The sequence below is a fragment of the Xyrauchen texanus genome, chromosome 28, assembly GCF_025860055.1.
Source record: "Xyrauchen texanus isolate HMW12.3.18 chromosome 28, RBS_HiC_50CHRs, whole genome shotgun sequence".
Taxonomy (NCBI): domain Eukaryota; kingdom Metazoa; phylum Chordata; class Actinopteri; order Cypriniformes; family Catostomidae; genus Xyrauchen; species Xyrauchen texanus.
This window is the reverse complement of record NC_068303.1, coordinates 11,744,619-11,757,811: the sequence shown is the minus strand read 5'-3', so window position 1 is coordinate 11,757,811 and position 13,193 is coordinate 11,744,619. Positions and strand designations below refer to the sequence as shown.

Genomic DNA, 13,193 nt, shown 5'->3' with positions numbered 1-13,193 from the left:
CAATGTTCAAGCCAAATCTATGCCCTTGGCTACAGGAATACCTATATATCCTATATGTATCTATATGTACCTATATATCCTATATATCCACTGAATTTTGCCTGCAGTAATGTGTGAAAACATCTGATGCATTACTGACAAAAAAAGAAAGGACAGAACTAGGCATATCGTGATGATTAAATAACCGTCTGATCGTGGTTATTTAAGACAACCATGATTATTGGGCATTCAAATTCCAATCACATTATTATTCCCAAATAAGGGAATTTTAAGCGAATATACTGTATAAATGCCATAAACGGTGTGTCATTCAGTTGAACTTCGAGCATCACTGAACTGCACCGCCGAGGTCAACCAGCTCCTGTCCTGAAGTGCGCTTGCTGTCAGCAAAGGCTTGCACCAAATTCTGCGATTAATGTAAACAAACAAATATAAACTGTGATATTGAATGCCAAGTGCTCAGATTTTACTTTATTGTGTAATGGCAAATGTTCCTGATTCATACACGTTGTGTTAATGACACGCATGCTGTGACAAAGAGGAGGAGATCCATGTTTTCTCTATTTCTATGGAGTGTTAAAATGATGAAACTAAATTTCAAAGGTTTGACTTTATGACAAATAAGGGCTCTGGGTTTAATCAGAGCACTAAAATAATGTGAACGTGAAGAAATTAGGAAAGAGATGTTTTACTATTGCATATTATAATAAAAATATAACATAAAATTAATACAAAATATATACAAATTTATATCTTCTTTTTTTAATAAAATAAAAGACCAGAAATGGAGTGTGAGTGTCCGGACCTCGACAACAAAACCGAAACAGAACCAAGTCAGGATTCAGACACCATGCTCAGAACATGAAACACAAGACCGATCAAAGAGCTCAAAGCAAGGAAACCACAACCCGAAGCCGTGCGCTCACACAGAGACAAAAAATGAAATGCAACAAAGACATAGAACAATGATGTCACGATCCTGTCACAATAAAACCCAGACTAACAGAGTGAGAGGTTCACCTGGTTCTTATTCAAAACCAGTTCCATTTTTTTAGATAAACACCAGGAACAAATGACACGTATTTGTGTCATGTGATGTGTAGTTAACGGTTATTGACCAAATGCATTCATCCACCAATGCGGATGGAACACCATTCTAAAAACTCTGACAGTGTTTCCTGCACCGCCACTGAATAGTTCCATGGCAAAAAGAAAGGGATGTTTTTGTGAGCTTGCTGAATTGAATATGAAGAAAGAGAGACTGGTCACAGCAAAATAATACAAATACAGTTTATCAATACATATTTCTATTGTGTTGTCTAGTTTAGTTCGATTTGTGAATGAATGACTCTTATGAGCTGTCTCTTTTTAATGAATCAGTCAAAAAGAATCAAGTCTGAATCCGTTGGAGCGGTTCTTTATTCAGTGAATCAAAAGTCTTTACTGTGTGTAATTACTGACTGTTTGTCTACATGTGTAGTTAAAGATACACAATCAGAGCAAAGTTTTGTTGTAAAAAAAAATGAGACTAATGAATAGGTTTAAATAAAGAATATGCCAAATATATTGGGTTATATTGTTTGGACCAATTACTAAAATAATTGCTTATAGAATCGCAGTCAGAACCAGGAATCATTAAATTCTTCATGATTACCATCTCTTGTCTTTGCAGTGTTTCAAGATTTATCCAGATTTAACATCCATATGAAGATGATTGATTGTGAATTTCTCAAACATTGATACAATTTTTATATAGCCATCTCAGTCATGGATTGTAATGGATGGATCATGTGTGCTTGTTCTTATTTTCTCGTTTACCTGTCTTATTACAGTAGTCAATCTCATTAGTTTTGATGACATCTCTACCTCTGAGAAGTTATCCCACCCTACTGCAAATCGACCAAAGATGCCTGGGAGAAGACTGCCTGGTAACAGAGGTCACTCTGTGAGTATAAGATGTACTTTTGTTTAGCTTGACCTCCATATGTTCATTTCATTACTAATGTAGTGATGCAAATGCAATAGAACATGGGGAAGCTACTTTGAAATGCTAACTTATAAATCACTCTAAAGCTGTGTTCACACTGCCAGCTACTTTGTCGCTGCATGTCGTCAGTGGCTGGCGGTCGCTAGATGTGAGTGGAGAGTCTAAACAGCACTGTTTCTTTACAATTAATATTATTATTAAAATATTAGGATCACGTGAGCTCTACCATCTTCTCTCGTATTGGTTGTCACTCCCGAAAGTCGCTCTTAATTTGCATAAAATTAAACCGCCTTCGCTCGTGTTGCCGGAAGTCGCCAGCTCTCATTGAAAATTAATGAAATGAGGTTGTTTTGTTGCTGCGTGTTGCTGGCGGTGTGAACCCTTGTAAGTCCTCGTTGTGGCGCAGTGACTCTCCACAATCTGGTTAACAGAGTACGAATCTCAGTTGCCTCCCCTTCTGAGAATATCAACCCGCACATCTTATCACATGGCTTGTTGAGCCATGTGATAAGCGTGTTGGCACGGAGACATAGTGCACATGGAGGCTTCAAGCCATGCACCGCGGCATCAGCACACAACTTACCACGCACCCCACCAAGAGCAAACCACATTATAGCAACCATGAGGAGGTTACCCCATGTGGCTCTACCCTCCCTTTCCACTGGGCCAGTTTTGTTGCTTAGGATACCTGGCTGGAGATACTCAACACACCCTGGGATTCGAACTCACGAACTCCAGGGGAGGTAGTCAGCGTCTTTACTCGCTGAGCTACCCAGGCCCCTGGTGTACAGGTGTTCTTAATAAAGTGCTAGGTGAATGCAATTGGCTACATAAAAAGGTACTTATAAAAGTATCTAACTACATTGAACCTATTTGCAAAGGTTCAAAGTTAGTAGAGCCACTGCTTAATCCAAAGATTGCAAATAACATAAAATCTTGAATTAGTTTATTTTCAATGAATCACTGTGATAGGAAGTCCTCTACTTTAAACCGTTTATTCTTAGTTCACTTAATTGAAATTAGTTTGGAATGTGTGACTATTATTTGAGTTGGGAGTGTTCTTGGGTCAATGCAAGAAGGCTAGGCAACTGGGAGTTGGATGATAAAAAGTGGGGCAGCTATTTGGCATTTTTGGAGGGCTCTCGGGGAGCGGCATTGGATAGGGACTTAGTTTAAATGTGTGGGTTTATTATTGTTATTATATATATATATATTATTTTTTTTATTATTTTTAAATCTGCGTGTACTCTGGTTTTGGCCACAGGGATGTTTGTTGGGGGGTCGGGTGGGGGAGGGGTATAATTTTTAGGGGGATAATGGTTGACTCTGTATATTAATGTTTTGCTTTATGTGTCAAGTTTGAGGAGCTTCCAATAAAAATGTTAATCTGAAAGAGATAGAATACATTGTTTTTGTGATGTGAAAGACGGCATAACGGAGGGATCAGGCATTGATCTTGCCTGGATTGAAAGAAGCCTTACAACTGAAACCCCAGATGGCACAAGTGTCAAAAGTAGGGCTATTTGCACTTTCCTCGTGCTATTTTTTTAATAACATGCTCTGTAATGTCTCACAGCCGAGCAAGGAGATTAGCGAGAAAGCTGAGAAAACTGAGAAAGTGGATGAAGCGGGTGTTGCGCCTTCCCCACAGAGTTTGTTGAAGGTAAGTGAGGTTTTTACCTCGATATACAGTACCAGTCTAAAGGTTGGATACGCATGACTCATTTATTTAACAACTTTGATCTCATGGCTTATGCTTGAATGCTTGAATTTTGTAAATAAAAATAAATGGTACTTGTGCATTTTTATTTGCAAATGTAATTTTAAATGGGGTTTTTTTTTTTTAATGATTTGCACTGGATAGTGAAGGAAAAGCTGCCTAGGTGGCTTGTTTAAGATACCTCATGAAATTGGTTGGGAGAATATCCAGATTGTGCAGAGCTGTAATGTAGGAAACGGATGGCTACTTTGAAGCAGCTAAAATATAAGATAGTTTTCATTTGATGTTTTTTTTGTCACTACACTGAAAAAATTTTACCGTTAAGTTTACAGAAACTGGTTGCCGTGTCACCCTATTTTCTATTGTGAAGTTCTGGCAACCAACGTTGCAGGCATTATTGGATGCAATTATGGTGCCTTTCTATTTTACAGTTTAAAACTGTTCTTTATAAATCATTAAATGATACAAAGTTAGTATACCAACCTAATGGAACTAAAATAAATATTTTAATTTTTAATTTTTTTTGTGGTGATATCACAGAAGGCCAGATGATGATCTTAAGTTCATCAAGAGTAGCATTTCCGGGGGGGGGGGGGGAAACTACACAGCGCAGTATTACACACAAACACAAAATACCTTCATGATAATACTTGTGACACTGATGTAATGCAAGAAATATTAAAGGGATAGTTCACCCAAAATTAGAATTCTCTCATCATTTATTCACCCTCATGCCATCCCAGATGTGTATGACTTTCTTCTGCTGAACACAAATGAAGATTTTTAGAAAAATATCTCCACTCTGTAGATCCATACTGTGCAAGTGAATGGTGGACAGAACTTGGACAATTTTAAAAGCACATAAAGGCAGTATAAAAGTAATCCAAATGACTGCAGTGGTTAAATCCATATCTTCAGAAGCGATATGATATGTGTGGATGAGAAACAGATCAATATTTAAGTCGTCTTTTTACACTTTCATAGCATATCGCTACCTGCTGGGCAAGGAGAAGCATTTATAGTAAAAAAGGACATAAATATCCTTCTGTTTCTCACCCAAACCTATCATATCGCTTCTGAAGGTATGGATTAAACCACTGGAGTCCAATGGATTACTTTTACGCTGCCTTTACCGTATGTGCTTTTTGGACCTTTAAAGTCTGGCCACCATTCACTTGCATTGTATGGACCTACAAAAAGTATTGTCTTGTTAAAAATAATATACATTTTCACTGTTTACTATAAGGTAATTCATACTTTTTTTTTTTTTTTTTACAATGTTTTACCATATTGTATGCCAGTCAACTATTTAATTTTTTTTAATATAACATTTTTCTCATTTCTGTAATTTTTCTGTTAAAATTACAGAAATGTTTACAGTGTACAAAATGTCTATAATTCCATTTGTGTTATATAGATTTGATGACTTGTATTGTTCTAATATATAGAAAATACTAATGAGAAAGAATAAAAAGGGGTGTCCAGACTTATGAGTGGTAGTTTATATTGCATTAGAATTGCTTGAATGTTTTAAATAATTAAATAGCAATCTTAGGAGGCATGTGAACATTGCTATTCTCTCAAATGCCTACCTGATTAACTGTGGCTCTTTGAGAATATTTACCATGAAATTATGTCCTGAAGTGTTTGTGGGCAAATAGTGGGACACTGGTTTTGAGCAACTGTAGTGTGGTCTAGACCAGTGGTTCTCAACCTTTTTGACTCCATGGTCCCCCGATGTCCAAGACAATATTTGGAGGCCCCCTCACCCGAAACTAGACGTGTCTGATTAAAATAATTAATCATGGATAATTTTTTATTCTAGAAGTTTCAGAAAGAGTCTGTTTATAATTTATAGGCATACATCTTTATGTATTTTTTGGCATTTTAATTAAGTTATTTTAATATTTCTTATTTTAAATAAATTTTTAGTCATCTTAAGGCCCCCTTGTAAGTGTGCCGAGACCCCCTAGTTTGTCCCATCCCCCTGGTTGATAACCAGTGGTCTAGACTAATGTCTGGCTCTTCTCTTTCAATGAAGCTTCAGCCCTGAGGACTTGCGTTAGTATGTAGTGCTCTTTATGATAAGCTTCGTGAAACCGGGAATGAGAACAAACTGTCTGTTTTAAGTACACTTCCACACAGATGGTTCCCAAATTCCCACTGACTAAGCACCAGGTCACTCAGTCGAAAGATATCAAGAAAAGGAAGGCACTATTGACTCATGTTTGAATCACTTATTTGTAGGCTGTGTTCTGGGGCATAACCTCTCAAATGTGTTCAGTAAATTAGGGCTGCACAATCTGGTAAAAATAATCTTTTGACAAAGATTGCGATCTGCAATATGATAAACATTGATCATCTCATATCTCTGTTGCTTGGATACAAAGCTAAAAGTACAAAAATGTGAAATGATTTAATGTTCTGCTTCTGAATTCTGTCTTTTTAAAATCACACCTTTAACACCTCATATTTTTTTAGGCTTAAAAATGCTGCATTTCATATCATGTAAGTGTAGTGATAAATGTTCCTAAGCAGGGGTTTGACGAGGCTGTCTAGCAATTACACACATGATAAAAGCTGAACATCAACCCTCTCGGCTGGAAACTCCAATACCTTAAAATTAAAGGTTATTTCCAGTCCCTCAAAATTGTTTTGTTTCAACATGAGACCCGCCCTTAATCTTTCTAACTCAAACATGAATTGTATCTGTGGAAATGGATTATCTAAGAAACTAGGGGCTTCATTTATAAAATCCATGTACGATTTGATCCTGAACTCCATATATTTATATTTTATTGTACATTACAAGTGATGAAAGAAAAATCATGATTTATAAATGCAAAAGCTGACAAAAGGTTCGGCAAATGAAAAGAAGGCATACTAAAATGTTCTCGTAGGAAGCAGGGCTGAATGAGAGAATGATGATTTGCTATTACATTTATTACCTGTCACAGTCTTTTGTTTGTTTGTTTTTCTTTCAGACATCCATATCATCACACTTACCATCTCCTGCACCTAAAGCTAGTCCAGCCACCCCAGTCATATCTGAGCCCAAACCAAAAGCTGACAAGGAGGAGGAGAAATCTGAACTGGAAGACCTTAAAGCTCAGATGAAGGAGCTTGTGCTCTCTGTAGAGTTACTGAAGACACAACAAATGTAAGTGTCAATTTACAAAGTATATAATAATTGGATGCTTCATATTTAGCTATTGTAGGTTCTCGAGTGGTGACCCAACAGTACTAAATGTAGCCTGGATCATGTTTTCTTTTACCTTTTTGAGTTTTATTAATGGTTTTTGAGGATGATGACCTCACGCAACCTGTCCATGTTGGCAGCTGCCAACATGCCAAGTTTAAGTGACAATTGAATTTGTGCAAATATATCCACTTGTTTGATTGGATGCCCAGCCTTAAAATGAACAACAAATGATTTTCAGAATTGATAACCCTATTTATTTTGCAACCTTTTTGGGGTCCCACTGTTCTGAACCACTATAGTTCTGTCTATAAAACCCAATACACAAAAGCCGTTCATCCATTTCTTATGAAAGTTACTAAGTCTGGTTTAGCCTAGTGTAGTTTAAGGAATTTGCCTTGATGTGTACTAATGAACATTATACAAAAGAAACTACTTTTCACAACTTGCAGGAGAGAGCTCCATGATCTCAGAAAAGAGTTGGATGGTGAACGACTCAAACGGGTGGCCCTGCAGGTACATTGATTTTTCTTCCGAATTTTGCTTTATGACTTGTCAGAGTCTGTTAGTATGATATGCACATGCCCTGGGATCAGAGTGCTGATTGTGAGAAAAGACCTAGCAAGGTGAACCCAGGGGGTCTGACACAGTCCTGGGTCTCCTGCTGGGTGTTTCTCCCACACACTTATCACAACATTAGCAGTTCTGTACCTAAAGTGCACCCCTACCACCCTAAGAGATGTATCATATCTATACACAGATCAAAAGAGGTATATGAAAAAAAAAACAATTAAGATGTGTGTGGTGATCAAACATATGCATATGCCTCTTTTGATCTGTGTTTATACCAAAACTTACTTTTGACTCTAAATAGTGGTGCTTACTAAGGCAAACATCACTTTTGATATTGCTCGTACGGTAACACTTCACAAAAAGGTTGCATTTTTTAACACTAGTTAATTACTTTAGTTAACATGAACTTACAATGAACTAAATACTTAATTTCAATAAGAACAATGTTAATTTCATCATATACCAATACATTTTTAAACTTGTATATGATAACATTAATTTATACATGATGAACTAACATAAATTAACACTAAACAATTGTATTCTTATAAATTAACATAAATGACGTAAAATAATATTGTTGATTTTTAGTTCATGATACCTAATTCATTTGTTAATAAATGTTAAAGTAGTTCACCATTTACTCATGACTCATGTCATCCCAGATTTGTTTGACTTTCTTTCTTCTGAATAAGCACAAACAAATATTTTTAGAAGAATATCTCCGCTCTGTAGGTCCATACACTGCAAGTGAATGGTGACTAAAACTTTGAAGCTCTAAAAAGCACATAAAGGCAGCATAAAAGTAATCCAGAAGTCTTCAGTGGTTTAATCCATGTGTCCTTAAAACAATTGATTTTGGGTGAGAACAGACCAAAATAGAACACTTTTTATTTTTTTTTCACAACAAATCTTGATATCAGCAGTCTACTTGGCCATCATCACTTCAAGCTCGATTACACTTCATAGCGATATCTAGCGCTCTGCCACTAGGAAGTGTAATCGAGCATGAAATCATGACTGTGCCTAGAGACTGCAATAGCAAGATGCACATATATTTTGCTCTGTTCTCATCCAAAATCGATTGCCATCGCTTCAGAAAGCATGGATTAACTGGAGTAAAAAATATTACTTTTATGCTGCCTTTATGTGCTCTTTGGAGCTCAAAAGTTTTGATCACCTTTCACTTGAATTGTATGGACCTACAGGGCTGAGATATCTTCAAAAAAATCTTTGTGTTTCTGCAGAAGATAGACAGTCACACATCATGGGTTGAATAAATCACGAGATGATAATTTTTTGGTGAAATACTCCTTTAACCTTATCGTAAAATGTTACTCCTAATAATGTTTAGGATTTTTGAAAACCCATTTGTGCTATGGAATCAAATCATGTGGATTGTTAACGAAAGGTGTGCTATTAGTTTTCGAAGTGATCAGACGTACTATTCTTGCCTGGCAGATGATAAAACTGCCCAAAAAAAGAAATAGGACATGGCCCATATCCAGGGACCAGAATACAATAGATACATGGGTAGAACACCCTAGCAACCACATATCAATACCATGGCAACCACCCACCAAGAGAGGCTTTGTAAGATATCTTTGTAACAATATGTCAGCTTGAGGTGCTGCCTTAGACATTAAATGCATGTTTTTAGTGTGAAAACCACCACCATGTTAAGCAAAAAAAAGTGTTTGCTTGGTTATTTTCAGATGGAGATAGATAAACTGAAGAAGATTGTACAATCAACGTGAAATCTTGCTGGTCCGATAGTTCCGCTGTCGTGTCTTGAGTGAAAAGTGACTCCAGATGGAGGGACAGATGTCATAGATGTAATTTTTACACTCACTGGCACTGTTCCACAAATTGTAAGATTCACATATTTGCACAAAAGAGTTTTTCTAGGTTTAGAAAAGTGTATTTACGACAGATGTATATGTTGTTTGTTTTCCTTTCTTTTTTTGCCAACAAAAAATTATTGAGGCCTTATTTACTACTGTGCTGGATATGCAATCTCTGCACTGATTGAGAAGTGCAGCAGATAATGCATTTAATACTACTGAGTGTATAAATGATTATGGGGGATTATGTTGTTTCTTAGATTTTGTTTAAGATATGGGTTAGATTTTAAAGAAAACCCCAATTATGAAAAAGTTGGGACAGGATGGAAAATGCTAATAAAAACAAAAATTTGTGATTTGTAAATTATATTCACCCTTTGCTGTATTAAAAGCTCTACAGCTACACATGTATTACCCTGTGAATTTTTAAATGTACAGTAATTTCAAATCATATGATTGCAACACACTCAAAAACATTGGGACAGTCGAGTGTTTACCACTGTGAAACATCACTATTGCTTCTGTAAAGCATTTGGGCACTGAAGACTCGTGTTTGTTAAGTTTAGAAAGTGAAACTTTACCCCATTAATCCATTATGAAGGTCTTTAGCTGCACAATTGTACAGGGTCCTCATTGCCATCTAATGCGCTTCATATCATAATGCGCCACACATTCTCAATTGGAGCTTGTGAGGACGGCAGGCAGGCCAGTCTAGCACCCGCACTCTCTGCTTACACAGCCATGCACTTAATGTAAACTGGGCAGTATGTGGTTTAAAGTTATCCTGCTGGAAAATGCAGGGACCCTTTTTTAAATGTGGACCCTTCGACTCTAAAAACAGTTCTACTTTCCATCTAAGATGAGACTGAGCCCAAAGAAGTTGGCAGTGCTTTTGGACAGTGTTGATGTAGGGCTTCTGCTTTGCATAGTAATGTCTTAACTTGCATCTGTGGATGCAGCGGCGAGTGGTGTTGACTAACAAAGTTTTACTAAAGTTATCTGATGCCCATGTTCATGATATCCATTACAGATGAATGACGGTTTTTAAACTGTGACGTCTGCGAGATCAGAGGTCAAGTGCATTCTGAAGTAAATCCTTGAATCTTTAAATATATTGTGCACTCTAGAGGGTGAAATGCCCAATATCCTTCCAATTTATCTTTGGGGGAACATTGTTCTGAAAGTGCTGGATTATTTGCTGAAGCATCTGGTGGCAAATTGACAAGTCTTGAACTTGAAGGACTAGGCTGTTTTTCGAGGCTCCTTATACAGTATACAGTACTATGACACAATTGCCTCACCTGTTTAACATCGCCTTGTTATTTCAACTTGTCAAATTATTATTAGTTTTAAATTTCCCCTGTCTCAACTTTTTTGGAGTGTGTTGCAATCATCTGATTTGAAATTACTGTACATTTTCACAAAAAAAAAAAAAACAATACAATTCAAAAGGTAAAACATCATATTTTGTGTAGTTTTGGTGCTTTCAATATTGCAATGGGTGAAATATAATTTGCAAATCACTCCTTATTTTTCATACTGTCCCAACTTTTTCGGAATTGGGGTTGTATGATCTCAGCAATATTTTGTCTGTATTAACCTCTTTAGATGATTCTGAAATGTATGGCATACTCTTGTTTCCATTGTGAGAATATTCTGTTGCTGTTTCAAAAGGGAGATTTTTTTTTTTCTTTTTTTTTTTCTTTTCGTATTTTCTAACATTCCTATCCAGGTAACACTATTGTGCCTGTTAAGATTTTTACAAGTGTTAATACTTGTGTGTGTGTGTGTGTGTGTGTGTGTGTGTGTGTGTGTGTGTGTGTGTGTGTGTGTGTGTGTGTGTGTGTGTGTACAATTTAAGTTCAAGTTTAACAATGTAGTGTGCTGGTGTTTTTATTCTTTAGGGCCAACTCCCTTGTAATTACAAATATCATGTTGACATCTGAAAGATCCATTTGTTTTTTGTTTTTTTGCTGTAGAAAGCAGCTCCATTTTACAGTAATATACCAGGAAACTTTTTTTCCATATTTGTTTTGCCCCAGTAATGTTCCAGTCCAGAAAAGCCAACTTCGTATAACATTAATTATATGTTTCTAGAAGATTGGTTGGCTGGTTGAAAAATCTAGAATAACACTTGTTTTAAAAACGTGCTGTAAACGAAAATGTTTTCATAATTTGCTCTCCCTCGTGGTGTCCTCAATCCATATAACTTACTTTCTGATGTGGAGCAAGAAGATAAAAATTCTGAAAAATGTTGATGCTGCTCTTTTTCCATATAATGGAAGGGAATAGGGACAGAGGCCATCAGCCCTTAACATTCTACCTAACAACTTTTGTATTTAACAGAAAAAGAAGGTAATTTTAGGTTTGAAACAACATGAGGGTGAGTAAATAATGACAGAATTTTCTTTATTGGGTAAACTATCCCTTTAAATTTAAAAGAACCCATTAATTATACACGATCAGCCACAACATTAAAACCGCCTGCCTAATATTGTGTGGGTCCCCCTCATGTTGCCAAAACAGGGCTAACCCGCATCTCAGAATATCATTCTGAGATACTATTCTTCTCACCACAATAGTACAGAGCGGTTATCTGAGATACTGCAGATTTTGTCAGTTCTAAACAGTCTGGCCATTCTCTATTGATCTCTCATCAACAAGGCATTTCCAACCGCAGAACTGCTGCTCACTGGATGTTTTTTTTTTTGTTGTTTTTGGCACCATTCAGAGTAAATTCTTTGCGTGGAAATCCCAGGAGATCAGCAATTACAGAAATACTCACCCCGTCTGGCACCAACCGTCATGCCACGCTCCAAATCGCTGAGATCCCCATTCTGATGGTCGATGTGAACATTAACTGAAGCTCCTAACCTGTATCTGCATGGATGATTGTTGGTGCCAGATGAGATGGTTTGAGTATTTTTGTAATTGCTGATTTAGGGATCATTGACACAATTATCCCTAAAGCAATAAACCAACACATCTTTACAGTTATCATCTCTCACCATGTCAAGAGACATGTGTTCACACTCAATGATTCTGTTATATCAAAGGATAACCCATAAAAGTATATGCAACTTTTGGTATCTGTGATGTCTGAAATTGGGTAGAACACATTCCATTTTATTTGTAAAGATTTGTTTACATGATTTCTAAATTGCATGAACTATTTTTTTTGTTTGTTTTGTTTTTTTCAAAACGAAATAAATATGTATATTTACAGAGATTCCTCTGCTCTGGTCTTCGTTATTGTTTAGGTGGGTTATTCTTGTGGAACTATGCCTGAAAATGTAAGGAATTAAATGAGGACAAACAGTGGCTTTAACTAGCAATTTGTTTTCACCCCAACACAGTTTTCACAGTGATCTGATCATGTTTAGCGTGATTATGGTGAAATTGTATTTTGTATATAGCAAATTAAGTTTTTTTTTTTTTTTTTTCTTTGCTAGACTAACAATTTCCTTAATGTCTGAAAGTAATTTTAAATCAGATTTTTTTGTCTCATCGTGATGTGCTAATGAGTTTAGAGAAGAAGGACGTTTAGAGATGTTTCAATGTTATGCACACGAACAGGTGACAAAGGCCATGAAACTGTTGGAACCTTCCAATCAGCAGAACTGGAGAAGACCAAATACAATCAGAGAGCCATGCTGTGTGAGGCAAAGTCTTTACAAAACCAACCGAAGTACCCTCCAGGAACTGAATGCCCTGCCGATGTTCACTCTAGTTTTCGCTTGACCACAATCACGTTCCCGCTTATCTAGACGGGATTCATTAGATACATTTTTTTTTTTTTTTTTTTGGCTTACTCCAGAGTTTGTGTAGGAGTCGGTGTTATGCTAGATTCCATATCAAAGATAACGTTAC

General features: G+C 36.5%; 1 protein-coding gene across 5 annotated transcripts in view; it reads left to right on the top strand.

Annotated features, from left to right (window-relative positions):
• The window catches only part of LOC127621811 (CD2-associated protein-like), a 62,712-nt gene extending 51,945 nt beyond the window's left edge, over positions 1-10,767 (top strand). For all 5 annotated transcript variants that reach the window (XM_052095551.1, XM_052095548.1, XM_052095546.1 and 2 more), the window contains 5 exons: positions 1,833-1,945; positions 3,564-3,650; positions 6,692-6,867; positions 7,359-7,422; positions 9,195-10,767. In XM_052095551.1, coding sequence (XP_051951511.1) covers positions 1,833-1,945; positions 3,564-3,650; positions 6,692-6,867; positions 7,359-7,422; positions 9,195-9,236 — 482 coding nt within the window. In that variant the 3' untranslated portion in view covers positions 9,237-10,767. The remainder of the gene's footprint in view (positions 1-1,832; positions 1,946-3,563; positions 3,651-6,691; positions 6,868-7,358; positions 7,423-9,194) is intronic.
• The last annotated feature ends 2,426 nt before the right edge of the window (positions 10,768-13,193 follow it).